Raw genomic sequence first — 26,682 nt, 5'->3', positions numbered from 1 at the left:
TATGGTATCCAAGTTTATTTTTTCTTACCAGAAACTTAGTACCTAGCAACAGCTTCTATCTGTATTTCTTAGGAATTGGCCAGCAACTTATTGCTGACTTGGCAGACCTTTTGATCATCTGTGGTGGGTTTAATAGTGTCCCCCAGAAGTATGCCCAGTTCCTAACCTGTTGTACGTGTGGATGAGAGCATACTTGCAGATAGAGTCTTTGCAGATTTAAGGATCTCAGGATAAGATCATCCTGGATTTAGTATGGGCCCCAAATCCAATGAGTGTTGTCCTTATAGGAGAGGGGGAGATTTGAATCACACAAGGAGAAAGTCATGTGAAGACAGAGGCAGAGGGTTTTGCAAATCAAGGAGCCCTAAGGTTTATGAGGGGCCAGGAGAGATGCATGGAGTGACCTCGGCTCCCTCAGAGCCTCCAGGAGGGACCAACCCTGCTTGATTTCAGACTTCTGGCCTGTCAAACCAAAGGCTGATGTGAGAGCAAGTGAATGAATTTCTCAAATACTAACTTCCCCTAGAATATGTTCATTTTAAGACCTACCTCAGTGATTATAAGGTTTTTGTTCCTAGCTCATGCAGACTCTAGCATGTATAGAATACAAGAAGTGAAAACCATCTCTATTCAGTAGAAAGAAAATCACTGGTATCTATCATTGAAGGGATTCAGGAGGGAGAGCTGGTTTGGAAGAAAGGTTGAGTAGCTCTACTTGTGGAATGGGAAGTTGTCCTCTGTTGGAAAAACCTTCCGACGTTAATAAGCAAAATGAGAGAGTGCATTTTTTGTCTTCTTTTTCAGAGAAAGGCCTTCAATCCCATCCCTGAAATTAGTCCCCTAAAACAACGGTCCCCAACCTTTTTTTGGCACCAGGGACTGGTTTCGTGGAAGACAGTTTTTCCACGGACGGCGGGGGTGTCGGGTGGGGGGCTGGTGTCAGGATGATTCAAGCGCATTACATTTACCGTGCACTTTATTTCTAGTCTTATTACATTGTAATATATAATGAGATAATTATACAACTCACATCATGCAGAATCAGTGGGAGCCCTGAGCTTGTTTTCCTGCAACTAGATGGTCCATCTGGGGGGGATGGGAGGCAGTGACACCCAAGTGTGCTGCTTATGTTCAGTCTACTCCGTGATCTCGCTTTGGTCGCCGTCACTGCAGAAAACCCTGCTTCACAAAGACAGGATGCTGGAAATGGAAGCAGGCCTTTCAGTGCTTTTGTGGCAATCTCAGGATATTCCGCCTTGACTTTAATCCAGACCGTATGGAGATTTGAAGTTGTCTCACACATACTTTTAAGGCCACCGTCATTTGCGATCTCAAGCAGTTGATCCTCTTCTAGCACGGACAAAGTCAATTCACCTGGCTTATTCTCAAATGGGTCGCAGATCCATTCCTTCCCAGTTCGGGCTTTTGTGGTTAAGAAGTCATGCTCAAACTCTTGAAAGCTGAGACAGGTGATCATGCCCCAGCTGGGAGAAAGAAGGCCCTGGCTCAGTCTCTTTTAAAATCTCTGCTAATGTTTGAAACATGTCAAAAATCCCAATGTTCACTTGTCGCCCCCATAATTTCAGTTTGGCTTTGAAGGCAGCCACTTTATCTGCTGACTTGAACACAGTTGTCGTTCTCCCCTGAAGTGACATTGCGTTCGTTGAGCAGGTTGACTATGTCACACAAGTAAGCAAGTTTTGCGACCCATTCTGTGTCACTGAAATGTGCTGCCAGTGGTGACTTTTTCTAAAAGTAATCTCTGGAGCGGCTCTTGTAAAAAAAACTCTGGCCAGTAATCTACCTCTAGAAAGCCATCTCACTTCTGTGTATCGGAGAAGACGTGTGTGCTCTGCACCCATCTCCTCACAGAGCTGCGTGAACAGACGTGAGTTAAGGGCATGTACTTTAATGTGGTTGATAATTTTAATCACATCCTACAAAACAGTTAAGTTCAGGTGACATTTTTCGGCTAGCCAGCATTTCTCTATGGATGACACAGTGCATAGACTCACATTCAGAAGCGACCTCTTTGACCTGAGTAGTGAAACCAGAAAGCCATCCAGTCATGGCAGCCGCTCTGTCTGTGCATATACCGACACAAAGTGACCAATTCAGTTTTCCTGATATGTAATCAATCATTCAAAGACTTGAATAGTTCTGCAGCTGTGGTGTTGGCTGGCAACAAAAGTGCACATAACATATCCTCATGCACGTCCTCCTGAAAAACATATCGCACAAAAGTGAGTATTGTTGCCTTGTTGTCAACATCGGTAGACTCGTCAGCCTGGATTGCATACCATGGTGACTCATTAGTCCTCTCCAACAACTGCGCCTCAGTATCCTCTGCTATTTCATTAATTTGTCTAGTTATGGTGCTAGCCGAAAGAGGAACACGTGCCACCTTTTGAACTGCAGCCTCTCCTAAAAGATCACGACAAATGTCCTTAGCAGCAGGCAGGATCAACTCTTCACCAATACTAAGGGCTTCTCAGCTTTAGCAATGCGGTTAGCCACTAAGAATGATGCTCTCAGCGCAGACACATTTGAGGAAGTTGTGGCCTTCAATAATTGCTTGTGTTCTTCGTGTTCATGTTTTTTTCTTTTGAGAAGCTCCAAAGGCTTGTCTTTCAATGCAGGGTGCTTGGTCTCCATGTGGTGAAGCCGTTTTGAAGGTTCCATGGCTTCGTTGGATAGCTGGTCGCCACATATTATACAAAGCGGGCTTGGACAATGTGAATCACCTGTTGCAGTGAACCCGTGATTTAAGTAGGGCTCTTGGTATTTTCTTTTAAATGCAGCTTTCATTTTGTTGGCAGTCTTGGAGCCTTCTGCTGTCTCATCATTGTGTCTTTCCCCTTTTCAAAGAAGCTCTCCAGCGACGTTTGGTTTTTACTCATTTTGGCTAGGGTTAGCCTGCGGGCTTACCAAAACTGTGACTGAGAGAAGTGCGCAGTGTGGGAAAGAGGCACGGATGGAAGTAGTAAATAAAATAATGGGTGGGCCACGCACGGACTAAAATACGTGTCGGATTCTGACTTAAAGCCTGCCCCCAGATGCAGCTTAATTGTCACTTGCCACTCACTGATAGGGTTCTGAAATGAGTCTGCAAGCAATTGATTTATTGTGGTCTCTGTGCAGTCAGACCTCTTTGTTAATGCTAATCTGTATTTGCAGCCACTCCCCAGCACTAGCATCACCGCCTCAGCTCCACCTCAGATCATCAGGCTTTAGATTCTCATAAGGAGCGCACGACCTAGATCCCTCGCATGCGCAGTTCACAGTAGGATTCCCGCTCCTATGAGAATCTAACGCCGCCGCTGATCTGACAGGAGGCGGAGCTCAGGCGGTAGTGCGAGCGATGGGGAGCGGCTGTAAATAGAGATGAAGCTGTGCTTGCTTACCCGCTGCTCACCTCCTGCTGTGCGGCTTGGTTCCTAACAGGCCATGGACTGGTACCAGTCTGTGGCCCAGGGCTTGGGTACCCCTGCCCTAGAACCTTAGGCCCGGCCCTAATGATACATATATTTTAGTCATTTTAAGGAATTTTGATACACAGATGGTCTCCAAATGAGACAGCTAGTTTACTTTAAAAAGTTGAGAACTGGTTCAATTCCTGAAAACACAGCCCATGGAGCATGGGGGAGCCAAGGCAGGCTTAGTAATGTGTCTCGCTTGCTTATTGCAGCTGCATTCATCTTCTTATCCTCTAGCCCTTTCCTCAAAGCTCCCAGATCATCCATCCTGCACCACGAGTGCAGGCAGGCCAAGCACATTCAAGCTAGTCTGGGAGAGAGAATCCATTACAGGAGGAGCCACGAGAACCTCATGGGAGACAGAATAGGCCTTTCACCCTTAAGGACTTCAAAAAGAAAAAAACTGTGGCCATGCTTTAACCTCCTTCCAGGGGAAGGAACTCACCCTTAGGGGCAGTAGAGTCAGGTATATTATTGTACTCGTATGTATAGACTCTGGAATAGAAAGAATGATTCCGAGGGCCACAGCTTGTGGGTCACTCAAGTTCTGAACTACCTGCCAGGGAATGATTGGAAGGAATCATTAGGAATCACTAGGGTCTTGGAAGGAATGGAAAAAGAAAGGTAAATAAAGAGGTAAGGTGTGCTCTGTGCAGTTCTGTAGTACAGTTAAAATTTAATGAGGAAGAGAAGACTGACAATAAAAACGGAACTACCATATATAATCCAGCAATCCCACTTCCGTATATCCAAAAAGAACCAAAACCAGGATATTGAAAATTTATCTGTACTCCCAAGTTTACTTCAGCTGCAGCATTATTCACAATAGCCAAGATAGGGAAACAGTCTAAGTGTCCTTCAACAGATGAATGGATAAAGATGTTGCATTTGTATACAATTGAATATTATTCAGCCATGGGAAAGAAGGAATTTCCGCCATTTGTGACAACACGGATGGACCTTGAGAGCGTTACGCTTAGTGAGATAAGTCAGCAGAGAAAGACAAACACTATGATATCACTCATCCGTGTGATCTAATAACGCCAAACTCCTACTAACAGGGCAGAATGGTAGTTACCAGGGGCTGGGGGTAGGGGAACTGGGGAGATGTTTAAAGGTATGAACTTACAACTAGAAGATAAATACATTCTGGAGATCTAATATCCAGCATAGTGATTATAGTCAACAGTATTGTATTATAAACTTCAAAGTTGCTAATAAACTAAATCTTAACTGTTCTCACCACAAAAAAAGAAATAATCATGTGACATGATAAGAGATGCTAGTTAATGCTGTGATAATCATAATATATAAATGTATTAAATCAACACGTTGTACACCTTCAACTTATACAATGTTGATATGTCAATTATTACTCGATTTTAAAGAAAACAAAACAAAACCTGACAACGTCCTGGTCTGGATCAACTGCTCAAAATGTCCAAAGCTGAGAATAGGAGAGCTGATTCCCACCAAGCACCAAAATGAAGGGCTATAATGACTGGTGGGCATACAAGTGAGACTCCACCGGGGCACCTCCCAAGTGAGAAGGGAAGGCCTCCAGGCTTTTGTTGGTGCTTTTCCTCCACTATGTGGAATGCACTGAGCCTCCCTGTGGTCCTGCTCTTCCTCCAGATCTCCACTTAAATGTCACTTCCTCAAGGAATTCTTCCCCAGCATCTCAGATTCCACCCCCAATTCCATTGTAGATTTTCATTGCATATTGTTACTTCTTCTGTAACTATTTTAGTATCTGTCTCACTTATCACACTCTAAGCCCTGAAGCAGGGACCAGGCCTGTATTGTTTGTCATCTTCTTCTAGGCCCCAAGGCAATGCCTGGCATTTAGGAACTCAACAAAATATTGAGTGAATGGGTGAAGGTGAGATCGAAATCAGACTATTATCATTCATTGTATTACGGTTATTAAAATTTTGCCCCTGGTGATGCAGCTTCGTACAGAACTGCCAGCCTCCCCCGTGTAATGATTATGGGGTAGTCCCTGGTAAGCCCAAGTTTCCGCTAAACTTGAGCCCCTCTTTACCTCAATTTCCTAAAGAGTGGTCCTTGCAAACATAGTGGCCAAAGTGCCCAGGTGTCTTTCAATCAACCATCAGGATAAAAGGACTTGTAAAGTGTACTAGTCTGCTAGGGCCGCCATAACAAAATACCACAGACTGGGGGGCTTAACAACAGAATCTTTCTCACAGTTCTGGAGGCTGGAAGTCCAAGATCAAGGCTGATTTCTTCTGAGGACTCTCTCCTCTGCTGGCAGATGGCCACCTTCTCACTGTGTCCTCACATGTACTTTGCCCCAGGGTCTCCGTATGTTCTAATCTTTTTGTAAAGACACTAGTGAGATTAGATAAGGGCTCACCCTAATGGCCTCATTTTAACTTAATTCTCTCTTTAATAAAGCCCTCTCTCCAAATACAGTCACATATTGAAGCACTGGGAGGTGAGGGCTTCAACATATGAATTGGGAGGGGGGAACACAACTCAGCCCATATCAAAAAGGAAAACACAGGTAGCCTCCCTCCCAAGAAGGGCTGTAGCACAATGGGAAAGCCTCCACCCAGTTCTCAGGAGATCAGCCAAGAATTCTGGGGTTTTAATGAAGGTTAATAACAGGTATCAAGTACATCATCAAGGAGTGAACTTTATACCAAAAAATTCTTTACAAATGCTGCTGTGGAGAAATACTTATGGATATTGGAAATTTTAAGTATCTATCATGTACTTTGTAATGAACAGGAAATGGTCCACGACCAAAGAGGATTAACTTGGAAAAACATGTTTTCACTGTGTAAAGTTAATAACTCCCCAAAAGTAGAGATCATGGCAATATTAGGAGCATACGAGCTTCCTACCAATTCAGCAGCAGAAGAAAACTGAAAATAGCCAATGAATTACATTTTCATTATGACAGAGTATAAAGCACATTTGGATAGGGAGTTCTCAAATTTTGGTCTGGGCACAATTATTTGATAACTGTGACTTCATATAATTTACTCCTTGGTTAAGAATTGCCTCAGGTATGAAATAACATGATAACATGTTAAGATCAGTTAACATTATCTCTGAAGTTCACTCCTGGTCTAATATTCTAGCAATTTCTTTGCTAGAATCAGTTTTCTATCCCAATTTATATAGAGCTCAACTGGTCTATAGCACCGGTTAGCTGCTGTGGTTTGGCAACCTAGTAGCTAATCTACAATAGGTTAATCAGAACCAAAACATTTAAATAGTAGAGCCAAGTTTCCAGCAACACTATTTTTCTTGTTTGACACAACTGAAGTACTAAAGATACCAACACAAACTAATGCATTAAAGACATCAGCTTTCCTTTTAACAAAAGATATAACTTTTTTTTTTTTTTTGCGGTACGCGGGCCTCTCACTGTTGTGGCCTCTCCCGTTGCGGAGCACAGGCTCCGGACGCGCAGGCTCAGCCGCTCCGTGGCATGTGGGATCTTCCCGGACCGGGGCATGAACCCGCGTCCCCTGCATCGGCAGGCGGACTCTCAACCACTGCGTCACCAGGGAAGCCCCAAAGGATATAACTTTTAACACATTATCCCATATTTTGTTCATTTCCTATCATTCAATTTATACTTAAACTGATTTTTTTAATAAAGAATTGTTTGTCCAGATTAAATAATTTTGTTTTTATAGCTGTGAAACCGTCCTCTCATGTCTTGTTACTTTGGTACAAAAATACAGTTGGTAAAAAATTTTATAAGAATTTTATAATAATGAGACTTCTTAGCATTTTTTCAAAATAGGTATTTATTATTAAAAAATTATACGAACTGACTTATTACTCACAAAAAAAAATTAGCATGAAAAATTTTAAACAATATGTCTCCCCCCTCCAAGAAAGTGTGTTTTGTCTTCATACTCTTTACTGTCAGTGCATTTTGATGGTATAGGAAAAAATTCACACATATTCCATATAACTTTGTTAGAATTTACAACAGTACAGCAGAATCCAGAATCCCTACAGCGAATTATTAAGAAAACACATTTTTTCTTCAAGTTTAAGTGTTTTTGAAGTTATATAAACAGTGAAGATTACAAAATAAATAGTAAACAAACACCTGTGTATAATTTTTCAATGCAAGAAATGATTAGTCATACATTTTTTCATTTTGTTTCAACCTTACCAGAACACTTTTAAGAGCGAAAGTTGAAAATTTTCCAGTTACCCGAAACTTCAGAAACCTACTGTCCATTGAAAACCTCAGAAAAGCAGCATCATGTAAACAGCGGTTAACTTACAAATGGGAATGCAACAACCACAACCGACCTCAAGGCCACTCAGGCACGTCAGAGTTCCCAGCTCTAAATGCAAGGCAGAACCTCCTCGGCAGAGGCTCTGACAGTTAAAAGGCCGTGAGGAGAAGGGATGCAGCCCAGGGCATCGGGCGCTTTCTCGTGGTGGAACAAAGTCAAAACTGAAGGGACTCTCCTTACAGAGTCCAAGTCACTGAAAGCAGCTCTATTAAACACCTGAGTCCTTTCTGACGCCCTCCTCAGCGCTTTACAACACAGACAGGACAAACAAAGGCTTCATGCACAGATTTTCTGAAACTGTGCCAATGCTCTAACAACTAATTTAGCAGAAAGAACTACAAAATGCAAATTTTTTAAAGGTTTCCCTATTAATGGGATTATGGATGAAGCTAGGAGCCAATCTGTCTCCTAAAAATAAAACAATTCATACGTCATCGAATGCAGTTTCAATTAGAGATCAGCTGTCAACACTATTTTAAAAGGTCTTGAAAGAAAAAAAAAAAGGCCATTTTTTAATCTGGAATATAAATAAATCATCCATATAAAAGCTCTATTATCTATATAAATGGAGCTACTTTCAAATAATTGGAATAATTTAGCTATTTAAAATACCATTTTAAGCAATAAAAGGCAAACACGAGGGGTACCTACTGAACTATATACTTAAAAAATGATCAATACAGTAAATATGTATTTTACCATAAACAAAAGAAGGGTACTTTTTGATAATATATAATACTAAGAAAGATGCAACTAAGTAATCAGACTGCTATCAGTAAGAAAATAAGTTAGTTTTGCCTGTTTTGTACTCTGAAGTTCAAAGGCCCAGTTTCAAATTCCCAAAGCTCCAAACAGAGTGACAAATAAAAGTTCAATCCAACCCTTAAATTAAACCACTCTCCGTGCCCTGGCCCCCGAGTTTGGACAGACTCAGGTGACAGAATTGTTCAAGGTGTTATAAAAAAAAAAAAAAAAAACACCAGGGCTTTACAAGAGAACCACTGTTTTCAAGTTCCTTTTTTTTTTTTAAGTGTATCTATTTAATGGAATAAGTTGACATATATTTATAAACCAAAAGGTAATGCCTTACGTATTTTATAATAAGGAAGAACCTCCCTACCACCAACTTTTTGGCCATCTTTCTCCCTCTCACTTAGAATTACTGTCATCTCCCTGGTATACCCTTACCCTGTATCAATAAGGAGACCACAATACTGTACAAAGCACAGACACAGAAGCTGGTTTCTTAGCAGACTTGCCCCAGAGACTGCTGAAGCAGCAAGGCAGCAACACCCAATCTGAGGCGGTACCTGGGTTGTACTTCAAGATTGCACTGACCAAGCCCTCCGCATCTACAGAAGCAGGGGCGTTCTTTCTCCAGCTGGCTGTTCCTTCTGAAAGAGCTCTTTGATCTGGGCTAATCGGCCGTAGAGCCTCTCTCTCAGTGGAGGGATGTGGTAGCTGGGGTCCAGGATGTTCGTCACTCTGCGCTCACGCTCTCGCTTCCATAACTTGTATGGGTGGGGAGGGAAAAACGGTTGCCCTCTTTCTCTTCGAATCTGTAACGTAATTCCACTTACAGCCAGCATGCCCCATACTGCCAGGATAATAAAGTCTAAAGAATGGTAGAGAAGCACAGTTTGAACTCTTGTATTTTAAAACCTAACACAGATCGAAGACAACATTTCATAGCCTCAACCTGTATCATCTTTTCTCCGTTAATATTAGACTTTCTGGTAAGTTTGTCCAAACATACGTGTATTTCCTCACCAGCCAAGGAATAAGTGAGGAAGCTATGGTCTTACATTTTAAAATAGGAGTTTCCAATTACCGGCATTTCAAAGTCCAGACAGGTTGTAAAGGAATCAGTTGTTTGGACCCTTGGCATTCCAATATTTTATGACTAGTGCCCACAGACACAGCTGTTTGTTGTTTGCTGTGTTTCTCCAGTGGTGGGGGGGAAAGGCAGTGATCTCACAAATGTACATCATTGGAACGTCATGATGCTCTTTTTTGCCATCCCACCCTATATGGGACCCCACCCCACTCATATAGAGTGGATACAGAAGTGCATGAAAAGATTCAACAAATTGTACTGAGCTTCTAGCAGAAGACTTGGCAAAATACTGTCAAACTTCCAAGACATGTGGATTTCAAGGTCTTTACCATCAACCTCCTAAAGAATGAGGGCAGGTTCAGGAGAGCAGAGGGAAAGATGTGCCCTTAAATATTCATAACAATCACAATGGTGCTTATATATCTTCAATTCTAAGACCTGCTTTTCCATCCTCGCTATTCTAACATTTCTGAAACCAACGTATCTTATAATCTTTGTGAACATTTAATTTAGTAGTCATTTTTTTCAAAAAGTGAATGGAAAATCTTTAATGGGTAGACTCTTACAATTGAGGAAAAATACAGCTACTGATTGAAAACCACTTGCACTTTGATTAGCAAATTACGTGCTTCTTTATAGGAGGAAAACAAGGGAATAGCTTAAAAATATCAGGTTGTCGTTCTCACCCCTCACCCCACCCCAACTCATAAGGTGCCAAACAGCTTTATTCTCAGCATTTTTCTTACAACTGGGAATTGACCAGATAAACCTTTGTAATCCTGACTTAGAAATTTCTTAATAAAGTTCATTTACTAGATTTTTAGAAGTATGGCTTTCAGCCACCTTACAAATTTAAATTCTTCATTCCTATGATCATAAGTTATTAACACAGGGCTCTTATCGCATTTGGATGGTGTGAATTTCCACCTTTTGTCCAGTTAACCTTCTTTCAATCTTTCAATCTGGTTACCAAGAGTTCTTGTTAGCACAGGTGGGCCAGTATTCCTATCTGACTATCACTTGGTTCTTGGATTGAGTCTTACCATTCGTTTGAAAAGGCACATTTATGAAAGCTCTGCGGAAATCCATGTGGAGCACTCTCTTCAGTACGTTCAAAGTGATGTAGGAAAGGCTTGTGTACAAGTAACTGTCAACGGCCAAGACCACCGAATAGGAGCCAATGAATCCACAACTCAGTATGTTCAGCTGTGGAAGAGCAGAAGCGTTTAGGCGGCACCTCTGGTAGAACAATAATAGTTTTTAACTTTGATCACTGGCCTCAATCCCAGGGAATTACTTCTCCCTCAGAGCATGTGAAGAGAGACCAAGTCTTACAGCTGAATAAAGGTTACCTGAAAATATAAACTGAAAACAATCTTCAACACCTACAGTTGGTAAAACAGTTTCCCTCATCATAGAAAATATCTTCCCTGTGAAAGAACTTCAACAATAAATTCTAATTAGATTAAGAACCATTCTTCTGGAGAGACGGCTGAAATGAACAATCCAGCAGATTGTTGCATTACTGTAAGCCCTACCTTCTCCGCTTCTGCTGTTAAAAGAGGGATGACCTGCACCACTTGATGGAAAAAACATCGTAACTAGGTAATGGTAACTAGAACTTCTCTTGCTTTCATAGTAACAAGGCTATTTAAAAATCAATCATCTGGGACTTCCCTGGTGGCACAGTGGTTGAGAGTCCGCCTGCCCATGCAGGGGACACGGGTTCGTGCCCCAGTCCGGGAAGATCCCACATGCCGCGGAGCGGCTGAGCCTGTGCGTCCGGAGCCTGTGCTCCGCAACGGGAGAGGCCACAACAGTGAGAGGCCTGTACCGCAAAAAAAAAAAAAAAAAAAAAAAATCAATCATCTGATACAGATAATCAGACAGCTCTCTCTGGTGAATAAAAATGCAAAACAACTGAAGGCCCAGGACAATAGGATGAATAAACTGACCGGATGACACTTACTATTCTTAGGCAGCCCATGAAAACCACTGGAATGAGAATAGCTATACAAGAGAAGGTCACCCAGAACACTGAGTCATCATGGAAAATCTTTAGGTTTCCTGGAAAAGCAAAAAGAAATCAAGAGTAAACAACAGGTTCACCAAGTTAAATTTCATTTTCTCAACGTGTGAACATAGACGCACATCGAAGATTTAATTTAACAACCAGGGAATATGTCGGCAATTAGATATGAACTGACTTTTTTCGTTTAACTGTCAATACAATCCCCTTTGAAGGGAGTGTCCTAAGAAGGTAGAGGGGTGGGAGGAAAGTCAAGCAGGTAAATGCTCTGCATTTATTACCAGGATAATTCAGAAGAGGCTGGACTAGTCCAAGCTCTTCCGTTTACCAGCTGTGATGCTGGGCCTCAGTTTCCTAACCCATAAGACGAGATGGTTGAACTACTTCATCCCCAAGCTTCAAATCGTCCCTTCTAGCTACAAATTTCTATGATTCCATGATTCTGTACTGCAAAGTAAAAAATATAAGTGGCATTCAGAGTTAACCATATGAACTCCCATATAAGCACCAAAATCGATTTAATAGGGTTTTTTTAAAAAAAAAATATATATATATATATATATATATATATATGAGTTTGCACCCACTCTTATTAAGGAGACACTCACCCTAAATGTCCTTAAGCAATGAGATAGTTCATACATTAACTACCAAAAATAAAATAGTTCAATACATCAACTACAAACAATTCTAACCCATCATCCCTCCATCCTCTAAGCATTAACACAAAGGGAGGAAGCTCATTAAGTAGTATTTGACTTAGCACTTCTAGAGTAGAGCCCTGAATCTGCATTTTCAACAGACATCCCTGGGAACCTGTCATTTAGTCAAATCTAAACAATGCTACTTTCCAGGTAGATAAAAAGCTACCTGCGAGGTGGGGGGGTGGCTGTGGAAATGAACTCGGCTATAGGTTTGCTAAAATCAGAACAAAGGGCCTTGGAATGGTCAGTAAACACACAGGTCACCAATTCTCTCTGATCTTAAAAAACAATCTTTAGAGAGCCAACTGCACTCAATATCCTGTGTTCTCAAGAACTGACAGCCTCAAGAGACAGGCATTCTTTTTTTTTTTTGGAGACAGCTATTCTTATATCTAACATTTTCATCACCTTTAATCTGATATTATTATATAAGAACTAAACATTGTCACAAGAAGGAAATAGCCTAATACTTTTTTTTGTGTGTGTGTGTGTGTGGTACGCGGGCCTCTCACTGCTGTGGCCTCTCCCGCTGTGGAGCACAGGCTCCGGACACGCAGGCTCAGCGGCCATGGCTCACGGGCCTAGCCGCTCCGCGGCAATGTGCGATCCTCCCGGACCGGGGCACGAACCCGTGTCCCCTGCATCGGCAGGCAGACTCTCAACCACTGCGCCACCAGGGAAGCCCGCCTAATACTTTTGAATGTAGATACTCCCTTTTTTTTCTTAATTGAAATACAGTTGATTTACAATGTTGTGTTAGTTTCAGGTGTATAGCAAAAGTGATTCAGTTATACACACACACACACACATATATATATTCTTCTTTGGATTCTTTTCCATTATAGGTTATTACAAGATATTGAATATAGTTCCCATGGTACATAGTAGGGCCTTGTTGTTTATCTATTTTAAATATAGTAGTGTGTAGATACTCCTTTTTTTTGCATTTTTGACAACAAACAAGAAATGTTAAGTTATTGTACAACTGCAAAGTGAAGGGAAACAGAATGGGGCACCCCAAAATGTGCCCCTTCGGCATGAGCTGAAAGGCAATCAAGACCCAGCAGATCCAGAAAAACTTTTCTTTCCCTTAACTGCCTAAAAGAATTTAGATCAGGGGCCTGGCCCGGAACGAAAGCAATTACCAGAGATAACTTTTTATCTGAAAGACTTACCTGCATGGCAAACATCTGCTCTTCTTATAATGTTCCTGTAAACTGCCCTCCTCCCCTTTGAAGCCCCAGACTCCATTCCATTTCTTAGCTCGGGATGGCAGATAAGCCTCAACTGCTTGACTGCCTTTGAGGCTTATATTTTTATGGGACTCCAGTGGCATGAAATTAAATCTGTTTTTCTCCTATTGACCTGTCTTATGTCAATTTAATTATTAGAGCAGCCAAAGAACCTGGAAGGGTAGAAGGAAAATTTTTCCTCCCCTACAAAAGGAAGTTAACTTACAAGCTAACTAGATTTTAAAAATTGATAGAAATTGAATAACTTAAAAAAATCCCCAGAACCATCCCTTTGCTACTGTCCTAGGATGACTACAAGTAGGTACTTTGGGAATACTCGGGGCTTGGCAAAGGGTGGGAGCAGAGGTTAGGGGTAAAGAGAAGACGGGGGACGAAGCACCAGGTTCCTCAGCTCAGCTGCCATCAGAGCAGCACCAAGTTTATCTGTGGGGTGTATCAGGCTTCTGCTTAAAATTCACTTGAAGAAAGAGTTCCAGGGTTTAACAAATGAAAAACGAAAACCACTATTCTGCCATATATAAAGAATCCCCTTTACCTCCCTTAATTTTAACTAACAGAAACACACACCCACACTGCCCTTAACATGACAAATAGATACAAAGCTACCTCCAAAGACATTCTAGAATTATCTATACAGAGCGCCTTTGAGGAGAGACGGATTCTTACTGGTACTGACCCTCCCCAAAGTGCCACATTATCCGTGCAAATTTCCAGAACTCTAAGGAGAGGCCCCGAATACCTGACGAGGGGATATGTGTACTAGAGAGCTGAAATGAACTCTTTAAACAGTGAACTGAACACACACAACGTGAGTTCCACATCTCCTACCCAGTGGAGTGAAGAAAGTCACTGATGAGACGAGGAACCCCAGCACTAGTCCAACACACAGCATGCAGAGCACGAGGATTCCAAATCGCCACCAAGCAGCGACCAAAAAAATCCCACCGACACTTCCTGCAACGGCCGTCAGAACCAGGCGGACTGCACAGGGAGAGAGGATGAACAGTTAGATCAGAGGAAGCTTTTCCAACCGCACCCTTAGACACACTATACCATTACCAGAGCCAGCCTAGCCCTTCTCTGGGTCAGGCACCGCAGGCGCATCAGTGGTGCAGTGAAACCGGCACGGGGAGGCCCTCTCTAGGGAGGGCCCGGTCTGGGGCTGGAAACCAGCCGGGGAGCTAAACCTCCAAAGACTAGTGACAGGCATGGCTTCGTACAACCTATAATTGGGGCAGAGGAAGAAGCGGTGACAAGCGTTCTGTTCAATGTGACCGGAAGGAGGGGCTGTGTTTGTTTTAAGGTAAAGAAAATCCTAACACTCTGATTGCTGTAAATGTCATATGGTCAATATACCACACAGCTGGAACACAGGTTTATCATCAATATGGTCCTTCACTTCCCTCAGTACCAAGGAATTCCTCCAAGGAACGAGGAGTAGTTTAGAAAAGATGTGTAGAGCACAGGTGGCCAGTTATTTTACACACATAAGAGGATATCACACACAATACTGGTCAAACTGTAGAAGGAAAGGTGGGTGTAAACGGTGCCTTCCTTTTTGAACACTCAATCAAACTATATTATTTTCACTTACCATCATACTTAATAGGTGTCAGTCTTGTAATCAGTATATAAAAGAAGAATCCCATGAAGATAAAGCCTATGAAGAATAGTTCTAGTAGCAAACGACCAAGGAAGGAAAAAAAACAAAAGCTACAGTTAGTAAATGCAATTTAAATGTCTAATCTACAAATACATGCTTCAGTTCCCAGAATGTACACATGAGGGCATTCAGAGAAGAGAGATAATTATCTAAAAGGCAGGAAAAATTCAGAAGTCATTGGGAGTAAATATTATCATTAAATGGGTACAAATTCAAGTATTAACTATTGGATACATTTTCTTGTGTATAGGTCAATTTCAATTGGTCAGTTAATTGTTAATTTCATAGCTCATTTTAATATATTTATACTTCCTACTTAAAACAAAAATAGTACTTCTGTCATTGTGTCTGATCTGAAATTACAGACTAGATTTCAATTCATTACATGAGCAAGAATACAATTTGAAAGGTTAAAAAAAAATATATTCCAAAGGAAAATGTGACTTTTATGTCTTCTTTTAAGTCATCCTTTCCTGTTTAGGATGAACATCAACCATTGTCTTTATCTATAAAAAACCTAGTAATATCTTTGGGACCTTGCATACAGCTTAACAATTAAATTCTGTATTACAGAATCATTTTACACTTTGAGAAATTAAATATTCTTCACAATATTCTCTTCTCAATCAACAAAAAAAGTATAGTAATGGAGGGAAAGGAGTTGCTGCTTCAAACAATTTATTAAAGCAAGTTCGAGGAGTTTTATAAGATCAAGATTATGTTTACTCTCCCCTTGATGCTCATTATACTGCCTGTTAATGAATTATATAAAGATTTTTTTTTTTTTTTTTTTTTTTTTTTAGTAACTGCAAACATTATATAAATGTCAGCCCAGGGCTTCCCTGGTGGCGCAGTGGTTGAGAGTCCGCCTGCCGATGCGGGGGACACGGGTTCGTGCCCTGGTCTGGGAAGATCCCACATGCCGCGGAGCGGCTGGGCCCGTGAGCCACGGCCGCTGGGCCTGCACGTCCGGAGCCTGTGCTCCGCAGCGGGAGAGGCCACAACAGTGAGAGGCCCGCGTACCGCAAAAAAAAAAAAAAAAAAAAAGCCCAATGAATTCAAATCAATTCAATGAGCATAATTCATATTCTACTTCCCCCATTGGGCTTCACTGAGCAGATCGTGGAGTTCCCATTTGCTGTCTGAACCTCCCAGGGTTGTGCAAACATTTCGACCTCCCTGTACTGTACACTGCAGCCTGATTTATACGAAACCATGTCAATCACCATCACCAGAATCCACATATATTTTTACATAGACGTCCTGATTTCTAATTAGTAATCTTTGGTCAACTAGTCAATCTAGCAATTGAAGTTTTGATGCACAAATCAAATTTTATTCCCCTCTTAATAAGAGAAGGTTGCATTCCATTGCTGAGAAAAGAGAAAAAATCAAAATGCATTGTAATTCAGTAGAATCTTTACTAAAAGACCCCAGCTACAAATCTATAAAGATAGTGGAGGTAGCCAGTTGCTTACTCTCCTTACAGGTCATAAATTCCCCAGCAGCATTTCAGAAAAAAGACCACAAGGCATGTAAATAGCAACTATATTAGACAAAATACCTGTTTTCCAGAATCTGTGTCCAAAGAAACAGATGAAGAGACCAAGCAGGGCAAAAAGAGTGAAGAACACTTTGGTAGATACTCTTCCTAAAAATAATGAAAACTGAGTGCATAATACATCGAATTTGATACTTGGAATCAATATAGAACAAAGCTTCATGAAAAAAAGCAAAGTGAACTGACAATAATTTATTCCATACGTGTATAACTTATTTTAAAAACATCCTAAAAATAAATAAATAAAATAAAAATTAAAAAAAAAATCCTTGCCACTCCTAATGACTTACTCTATGTGGGCAGTGAATACCAATGGTTGCTGGTGTCACAAAAAGAGAAGTCAGACGACACTGCTTCCTGATGAAGGTCTGCAATGCTACCCAGGACACATTTGGGGGAGGCGATGGGGGAGAAGTGGGAAAGGAGGAGGAGAGAGAGCGTGCCTAAAACAAATAACTGTTTCTTCACAAACTACAAGAAAAAAAGGAGGGTCGGGGGAGGGAGAACGATGGCTTAAAGGGGATTTAAGACACACATCAACTAAAAACAATGTGCAGACCTCATCTGAAACCTGATTTAAACAAACAAAACTGTGAAAAACAATTAAGAAGCCTGGGAAAATGTAAACACTGGCTGTTAATCTGACGCTATTAAGGAATTATCTTCAATATTTTTCATTGAGACTTGTGCTAATGATACTGTGGCTATATATTTTTTTAAAAACAGCACTTATCTTTAAGATATACATACTGTACTAAAATTTCATAAGCAAAATGACCATTAGGGACCCACTCGAAAAGAATCCAGTGATAAGGCGGGTGGGGCACAGGGACACAGGTGGGTGTATAACTGCAACAAGATAACGGCCATGAATCAAAATTGCTAAGGCGGGATAATGATATATGGAGGCTCACTGAAGTTTTCCACCACAAAAGATTTTAACCAAGACTCACATTAAATTAAAGAAGACGTATTATTCTATAAGTAACACATGAACAAATTACTACCAATCTTCTCAATTATACACGTTGCTTGGGAAAAAAATGTAGTGTAATAACTAATGATGAAGCACAATATGCTCCCTGATGCCGAAGAATCCAAACCCTGTGATCCTCAATCGGCACAAACTTAAATAGAAGAAACAGGATTCGAAAGACAAGCCCTACTGAAGGGAAAAACAGATCCACTAAATTCACCACCATCGTGACACCTTTGAGATAAACACAAGAAAGTCATCCCCGAACTAAAAACAAAAACAAAGCACCTACGCAAACTCCTGTGAAGTGTTACAAACTGACCACAAGTCAAAACACATAAAAGGGGCTTCCCTGGTGGCGCAGTGGTTGAGAATCTGCCTGCCAGTGCAGGGGACACGGGTCCGAGCCCTGGTCTGGGAGGATCCCACATGCCATGGAGCAACTAGGCCCGTGAGCCACAACTACTGATCCTGCGCGTCTGGAGCCTGTGCTCCGCGACAAGAGAGGCCGTGATAGTGGGAGGCCCGCGCACCGCGATGAAGAGTGGCCCCCGCTTGCCACAACTAGAGAAAGCCCTCGCACAGAAACGAAGACCCAACACAGCAAAAATAAATAAATTAATTAAAAACAAAAGTACCAATGCCACTGTGGATGTGAGGATTAAATCAGTCAGTGCTTTAAAACACACACACACACACACACACACACACACACACACACACACACATAAAATACTTGAGTGTTCAGATGGATACCATGAAGACCTACATTTAGATAAGGAACACAAAACAGAAGACCACCATTTGCAGGGCATAAAATATACCTACATATCAGTTTCTCTGAGAATGAAGAGCTCAAAAGAAAGATGAAATGAGAGTTACTGCAACATCCTGCTTATTTCAGACCTGCGGCTGACAGCAGTTCTACGATTCAATCCTTAGAGCAAAAACATGCAGTGCAGTGGGATAAGTTTTTTCAAGTGAAAATCTAGCGGAAGTTTCCAGCAAGTGGTGCAGTCACCAAAGACAGCAACCCAAGAAAAACTGGCACACACAGTTAGATATGTTCCTCCAGGACATTAGACAGCAGAGAGGAGCTAAGTAGAATCTCGGATCACAGTACCAGGAAGGAAGGAGAGAAAACGTTAAACATACGAGTAAAGCCCGAGAGGAGAGATTTCGTAAGTAGAATCTAGAGACAACACAAGGTACGAATTCTGGGGAAAATGAAGACAAAGGGGTGAGTGGGAGGGGAAGACACAGGGGAGCCAATGTTTAGTGTTTTTAATCATGACGGAATCACTATAGCTATGACAGAGGCCAAGGTTTTAATTAAAAGGCAATGTGGGGCTTCCCTGGTGGCGCAGTGGTTGAGAGTCCGCCTGCTAATGCAGGGGACATGGGTTTGAGCCCTGGTCTGGGAGGATCCCACATGCCACGGAGCAACTGGGCCCGTGAGCCACAACTACTGAGCCTGCGCGTCTGGAGCCTGTGCTCCGCGCAACAAGAGAGGCCGCGACAGTGAGAGGCACGCGCACCGCGATGAAGAGCGGCCCCCGCTCGCCGCAACTAGAGAAAGCCCTCGCGCAGAAACGAAGACCCAACACGGCCAAAAATAAATAAATAAATTTTAAAAAATTAAAAAAAAAAAAAGGCAACGTGGGTCCATCCGCCCTACTGTAAGCTCAGGAAAGGCATCCTAGTGTGCATCGAGCTTGAAGACAGAAGCCACAGAACCGAACTCTGAGCTGGAGGAACAGTAGGATGGGACCTTTCCCTCCCCTCCGCCTAATGTGAAAAGACAGTCCCAGAGCTCACTCTCATTAGGAGGGGCCCTGGCGCAAAGAGTTTGAGGGAAAGGAAAGGGAGGAACCCAGACAAGATAAACCCATCAGTCAAAAACGCAGAACTTATATCTGCCTGGTCTCTTGCTCTGTATCTCTCAAGGACCTTGCGCGTGGCAGTGGAAGACTGGGCAGGATACAGAAGACAGCAAACATTAAACCCTGGCTTGAACCCAGCTGACAGACTTCATTCTTTAGAGCAAAACTCCTTGAAAGAGTTGTTTGAACTCTTTCCAATTTCTTTCCTCCTATTTGTTCTTGAACATATTCGAGTCAGGCTACCCTGAAATGCTCTGACTGGCACCTGTGGCCTCCATGTTGCTAAATCCAATGGTCATTTTCCAGTCTCTTTCTCAGCTGCCCCGTCAGCAGCATCTGACCCAGGTGATCACTCTGCCTTCCTCTAAACACTTTCTTCTCTTAGCTACAAAAAACTTTCCTTTTACCAATCTGGTTGTTCCTTCTCGGTCTCCTTGGTGGGATCTCCTTCAATTTCCTGACCTCAGTAATCATTGGAGCACCCGGGGCTCAGTCCTTAGACCCCCTCCCTCTCCTACAGCTATAAACATAAAAGGAATGATAAACATGGAAAAATGCCATTCGGCAACCGGCTGGTAATAAATGTTTCAGGCAAGGCTCACCAGATGCTAAAGCCAGCAAGTGAAGAGTTTGAGAAACGACTATTTACCTGTACTCAAAGTATCTCCCCAAAAGATACTTAAAGGGGAAAACAGTTACTACACAGTGGAGAAACCTGGCCGACACCCCTAACCAAGTAATCAGGGTTACTACCGCCAGTAACGGAAAACACAGATATCAGGTGCCTCTAGAGAAGGACACTTCATCACTTCTTTTGTATTCCTATAAAAATTCATAATCTGAACTTAGTCACAAGGAAACATCAGACAAACCCAAATTGAGGATGTTGTACAAAAATAAATAACCTGTACTCCTCAAAAAGGTAAAGGTTTTGAAAGACAAAAACAGACTAAGAAATTGTGCCAGACGCAGGAAGATAAAAGGGATAGTTTAATGCAACATGTGATCATGAAGTGGACCCTAGACCAGAAAAAAAATTTTTCTTCTGGTTATAAGGGACATTGGTGGAGTAACTAGTGAAATTTGATAACATCTGTAGGTTAAATAACAGTACTATATCCATGTTAATTTTGTGATTTGATAGTTTTGCTAGTTACATAAGGAAATAAATAGAAACATTTAAGGGCCAAAGGGTCTCTATGTCTGCAACTTGCTCTCAAATGCTTCAGGAAAAAAATGTATATATATGTGTACATAGAGAGAAAGAATAAAAAGCAAACAGCCTAACGTGGTAACTAACATCTGAGGACCATTGGTGAAGACTATGCAGAATTCTCTGAACCATTTCTGCATCTTTTCTGTGAAACTGTTTCAAAATAAGATGCTAAATAGACATCAACAGAAAGATCTTACAGCAGCCCCACTGCCAGCGCCCTCTCTCTCCTGGACACTATGATGGTCAATCTCCCTATTTCTGCTCTTGCCTGATTTTTCTCAAACAAAACAAAACAAAGCAGCCAGAGTGATCCCATTGAAACACGAATCAGCACCATCTGCTCAAGCTCTCCAATGCCTTTTCATTGCTCTCAGAAGAAAAGCTATAGTCCAAACTGGGACCTGCGAGGCCGCCCGCTCCAGCAGCCACACGAGGCAGGCTCGCAGCTGAGGGCCTCTGCGCTGGCTGTCCCCTCGGCCTGGCACCCCCCGCCACTGCCCCCCCGGTGACACGTCCATGGCTCCCTGCCTCGCCCTGGGTCTTTATCCTAATGCTACCTGTTCAGCAAGGACTTCCTGAGCCATGCTTTCTCAAATTCTCTCGCCCTCACTGGTTATCTCCCTTTCCTACTTAATTCTTGCTTCTTTACCCTCGTCATGTATATCTCACATACGATATATTTCACAAATGTATCTTGTCTGTCTCGTCTCCCCCACTAAGATGCAGGCTGCAGGAGGGCTAGTATTTTGTCTGTTTTGTCCACTGCTCTATCCCAGTGCCTAGAACAGAGAGTGGAGTAACTGGACGGGCTCAGGAGGCATGCGCTGAATGCATGAATGCATGAGACAAAAGCACTTCTAAATATCCTTAAGTTCTGTACTAGTTGATAAAGATCCGCAAAGCCAAAGAAGAATTTTCACAGTTGAAATCCACATACTCACCAAGGGAAGAACAATTATCCTCCCCTGCCTCAAAGCTGCAAGCGTACGTGTGAGCAGGGACGTAAGCTGCAGACGTATTTAGAAATGGATCCCTAACGATGACGTTGTAAATGACACCTTGTCCACGGAGGGAGGAGAAAGAAACACTTGTCTTATCATCAGCTGTTAGGGTAACCACCTGAAGCCAAAAATAATGCACGATTAGTGTTTAGATTAAAAAAAGCAAACCCCTTTTCTCCACACCCTATCCAGCATTTATTGTTTGTAGATTTTTTGATGGTGGCCATTCTGACCAGTGTGAGGTGGTATCTCACTGCAGCTCTGATCCGCATTTCTCTAATAATTAGTGATGTTGAGCATCTTTTCATGTGCCTCTTGGCCATCAGCATGTCTTCTACTATGGAGAACAGTATGGAGGTTCCTTAAAAAACTAAAAACAGAACTAACTACCGTATGACCCAGCAATCCTACCACTGGACATATACACCGAGAAAACCATAATTCAAAGGACTCATGCACCCCAATGTTCACTGCAGCATTATTTACAATAGCCAGGACGTGGAGGCAACCTAAATGTCCATCAACAGATGTATGGATAAAGAAGACGTGGTACATATATATAGTGGAATATTACTCAGCCATAAAAAGGAACGAAATTGGGTCATTTGTAGAGACGTGGATGGACCTAGAGTCTGTCATACAGAGTGAAGTAAGTCAGAAAGAGAAAAACAAATATGTCATATTAATGCATATATGTGGAATCTAGAAAAATGGTATAGATTATCTTATTTGTAAAGCAGAAATAGAGACACAGATGTAGAAAACAAACGTATGGATACCAAGGGGGAAGGAGGGGCATGAATTGGGAGATTGGGATTGACATATATACACTACTGATACTGTGTATAAAATAGATAACTAATGAGAACCTACTGTATAGCACAGGGAACTCTACTCTATGCTCTGTGGTGACCTAAATGAGAAGGAAATCCAAAAAAGAGGGGATATATGTATACGTATAGCTGATTCACTTTGCTGTAAAGTAGAAACCAACACAACATTGTAAAGCAACTATACTCCAATAAAAATTAATTTTAAAAAAACCCCACAAGCTTTTCTATTATAACCCCACCTACATGTGCTATTAAATTCTAATATGAAAGTACAATTCTTGTTTAAAATATACACTAGCCCATTTGGCTTTTTTAAAACAATTTATTAAAATATAGTCGATTTACAAAGTTGTGTTAATTTCTGCTGTACAGCAAAGTGATTCAGTTAAACATACATATATATATATATATTCTTTTTCATATTCTTTTCCACTATGGTTTATCACAGGATATTGAATATAGTTCCCTGTGCTATCCATCCTACATATAAATAGTTTACCAACCCATTAGACTTTGTCAAGAGATTGTCCTGCACAGTCTGTACGTGTTGATGTGAACAAGCTCTTACACAAAATGCATCTAAAGATTTTGTATATGTTAATAATTTAAGTAAAATGTGATATAAATAAATGATTTAAGTAAAATGCGCTAGTTAGGACAAAGAAAAGAACTTTTGTCTCGTCTGCTAGACTGTAAATGACGTAAGGGCGGGAATCTTATTGATCCTGCTCACCAGTGTCCCTCAGTAATTAGCACAGAGTAAGTGTCCAACAAACGTGAGCGGTCACTGCGAGCTACAGAGCTGACGTAGGCCGTGTGGGTTAACGTCTCACAGAGAGCACTCACTTACCTTTGTCTAGCAGGCTCTGAAATAAGAAAAATCACATACAGCTGTGCTGCCCTGTAGCCCTTCACTTCAAAAATTCCCTTTTAAAGGTTGTTTGTTAAATAGGGAATAAATATAATAGGAGAAGCAAAGGCCCCACGTAGCCCTAATACACAGACATGTTCCTACTAACAGAGGGAGAAAACGAAACGTTAGGGTTTCAGGAGTAAATTATTAGGAGGCTCTTGGAAAACTTCTAGTGTTTAAATATAGTGCTTAGCCTTCAGAACTATGTTTTCTGGGGCTTCCCTGGTGGCGCAGTGGTTGAGAGTCCGCCTGCCGATGCAGGGGACACGGGTTCGTGCCCCGGTCCGGGAGGATCCCACATGCCGCGGGGCGGCTGGGCCCGTGAGCCATGGCCGCTGAGCCTGCGCGTCCGGAGCCTGTGCTCCGCAACGGGAGAGGCCACAACAGTGAGAGGCCCGCGTACCGCAAAAAAATATATATATATACGTGTGTTCTGGGCAAAGGATTGGTCAAGTCCAACACAATGTTAAGAATAATACAATGAAAACATTATACACCACACTTGGATTCAACAGCCGTTCTTGCTTTAGCGGATTTGCTTCTCTGTCCCTCCCTCCTGATCCTCCCCACCCCACATATATAGTTTTTGGCTGAACCATTTTAAAGTAAGTTATAGGAATCATGACATTTCACTTCTAAATACTTCAGCACGCATGTCCTAACACAGTGTTTCTCAGACGTAATAGCCTATGAATCACTGGGGAGCTTGTTAAAATTCAGATTCTGATTCTGCTGGTCAGAGGAGGTACCTGAGATTCTGCTTTTCTAAGAATCTCTCAGGTGATGCAGCGCTATGCATTCATCCACCACACTTTGAATAGCAAGGTACTAAGTACAAGGATATTCTCCTATGTGCTCACAATACCTCAGCTCACCTAAGAAAATTAATAATTTCTTATTATCTAATACACGGTCCACATTCAAATTTTCCCAAATGTCTTTTATAGCTTTTCTCCCCCTTAACCAAGATCCAACCAAGTTTCATGTATGATGTTTATCTCCAATTTCTGCAATCCAGAATCACCCTTGAAAGATTAAGGAAGTTATTTTACAGATCACTCCACAATCTGAATTTATCAGATTGTGCTCAAGATGTCTAACTTGTACTTTGATCCTATGCATTTCTTGTAAACAGGGACTCCTATAAACAGGAACTCAAGTTAAACCTGTTTTGCTAGAATATTCCATAGGTTATGGCGATAAAGTCAGCCTACATTCACATGAGCACATAATGCAGGTTCACCTACTATCAGCAAAGCTAACTCTGACCACATGGATAAGGTAGAGACCATCGGATCACTCCACTCTGAGAGTAGTTTTCCCTTTGCAATAAGAATTAATCTGAGGGTGCTATTTAGGTATCCTGGGAATATCCTTCCCCTCAACACTCTTTCCACCTGGTGATCCTTGCCTGAATTATTTCACTGAGGGTCAGAAAATGGAGATTTTCTAATTCTATTATTCCTTCTACATTTACTAGCTGGCATTCTTCTGTAAAGCAGAACTTTCTCTTATCAACTGGGAGTGAATTACAGATCCTCCTTTTAAAAAGGCAGGGTAAATTCCTTCCCTTTATTAATTTTCAGAGTGTAATTTTGTGTACGTTGCTCCAACGGTAGCAACTGAGCATTTTTCCTTTTTCTTTTTTTAGTATCAGTATGGACGTGTTTTTGTTTATTCAAGGCATAATCAATCACGTTCTCTTTGATGACTGAATTGTCCCAGAGATGGCCAGTGTGAGCCTCCTCAAACAGGCTCCAGGGACTTCCGTGGTGGTCCAGTGGCTAAGACTTCGCCTTCCAATGCGGGAGATGCGGGTTCAATCCCTGGTCAGGGAGCTAAGATCCCACGTGCCTCGCGGCCATAAAACCAAAACATAAAACAGAAGCAATATTGTAGCAAATTCAATAAAGACTTTAAAAATGGTCCACATCAAAAAAAATCCAAAGAAAACAAAGAACAACCAGAAAAAGCAGGCTCCAGAGTCTTCTCGACATGCCCTCATTAGTCATTGAGGGTTTCCTTGAATTCTGGCATGCGATATTCTAGCTCTTAACCAAAAGTTAAGAAGTAAACTAAAAAGACTCTAAGAATTCTTACATTCTTCATAAGAATAAAAATGGTCTTCAAAATTTCCTATGTACAAAGGCAACGTTTGCCAACAGAGCTTCCTAATTGGTGAATAAGCACAGTGAGTTTTCTTGTACAAGGCTCCCTCTTAGCATGGGGAAATGACATGCTAGGTGACACAGCAACAAAATCAGATCTTACTCTGCAACAGGCTCAGTGCCTAGGTTAATCACAGACACCCAGTTTCAATCGCTTCTTTCTATGTAATCTGGTAATCTACAACCTTCTAGGAAGATCTTAGCAGTCTAGAAAAACTTTACCCACCAACCACTAGACTGACAGATGACCTTGTTTATTAGACCGATATCAGGCACCCTTTAAGACATAAAGATAAAATCCTGCCCTCCACAAAAATGATCTAGAGCATGAGTCTCAAATTTTAATTTGCATAGGCATCACCTGGGGATCATAAAGACAGATGCTGATTCCATAGCTCTGGGGTGGAGCCTAAGAGTCTGCAACTCTAACAAACTCCCAGATGATGCCAAGGCTGCTGGCCTGTCCCCACCCTTGGAGTCACAAGAGTTTTCAGGGGTTTCAAAAGCTCGAAGAAAACTTTTGCTGCAAGTTAGAAACTTTGCATTTGGGTTTAAATATTAAAGGTAACGTATATCTCCTTAAACAGTTTCACGTTATTTTTTCTCAAAATACTATAACCTTTAGACTTGCCAAATTTTTTTAATCTAATAGTTACGGGAGTACATAGAAAATTACCACCCACTTCCCCATAGCTCAAGATTACCAGTCATAGATGTGGCTGCAACTAAAATATAACAAAATTTACATGCATCTCCTCAAAAGCCAACGTTACTTAGGGATATCACTAGCAATGACTCCCAAGGTGATAATGAAATAAAAGAGAAAAAGTGAGAATCCCAGAAAAACCAAGAAAACAGTTTAAAAGAAAAAAAA

The 26,682-nt window shown here is 41.6% G+C and overlaps 1 protein-coding gene across 2 annotated transcripts in view; it reads right to left on the bottom strand.

The window, feature by feature from the left end:
- Positions 1-7,243: 7,243 nt before the first annotated feature.
- The window catches only part of TM7SF3 (transmembrane 7 superfamily member 3), a 37,487-nt gene continuing 18,048 nt past the window's right edge, over positions 7,244-26,682 (bottom strand). For both annotated transcript variants that reach the window (XM_027129384.1, XM_027129383.1), the window contains 7 exons: positions 21,835-22,012; positions 16,822-16,908; positions 15,189-15,269; positions 14,423-14,575; positions 11,578-11,675; positions 10,652-10,814; positions 7,244-9,386 (listed from right to left, as the gene is read on the bottom strand). In XM_027129384.1, the coding sequence (XP_026985185.1) occupies positions 9,124-9,386; positions 10,652-10,814; positions 11,578-11,675; positions 14,423-14,575; positions 15,189-15,269; positions 16,822-16,908; positions 21,835-22,012 (1,023 nt within the window). In that variant the 3' untranslated portion in view covers positions 7,244-9,123. The remainder of the gene's footprint in view (positions 9,387-10,651; positions 10,815-11,577; positions 11,676-14,422; positions 14,576-15,188; positions 15,270-16,821; positions 16,909-21,834; positions 22,013-26,682) is intronic.

The sequence above is a fragment of the Aethalodelphis obliquidens genome, unplaced genomic scaffold, assembly GCF_003676395.1.
Source record: "Aethalodelphis obliquidens isolate GAN/ISIS:26980383/991018 unplaced genomic scaffold, ASM367639v1 scaffold36, whole genome shotgun sequence".
NCBI classification, from domain to species: domain Eukaryota; kingdom Metazoa; phylum Chordata; class Mammalia; order Artiodactyla; family Delphinidae; genus Aethalodelphis; species Aethalodelphis obliquidens.
This window is presented reverse-complemented; position numbering and strand designations above follow the sequence as displayed.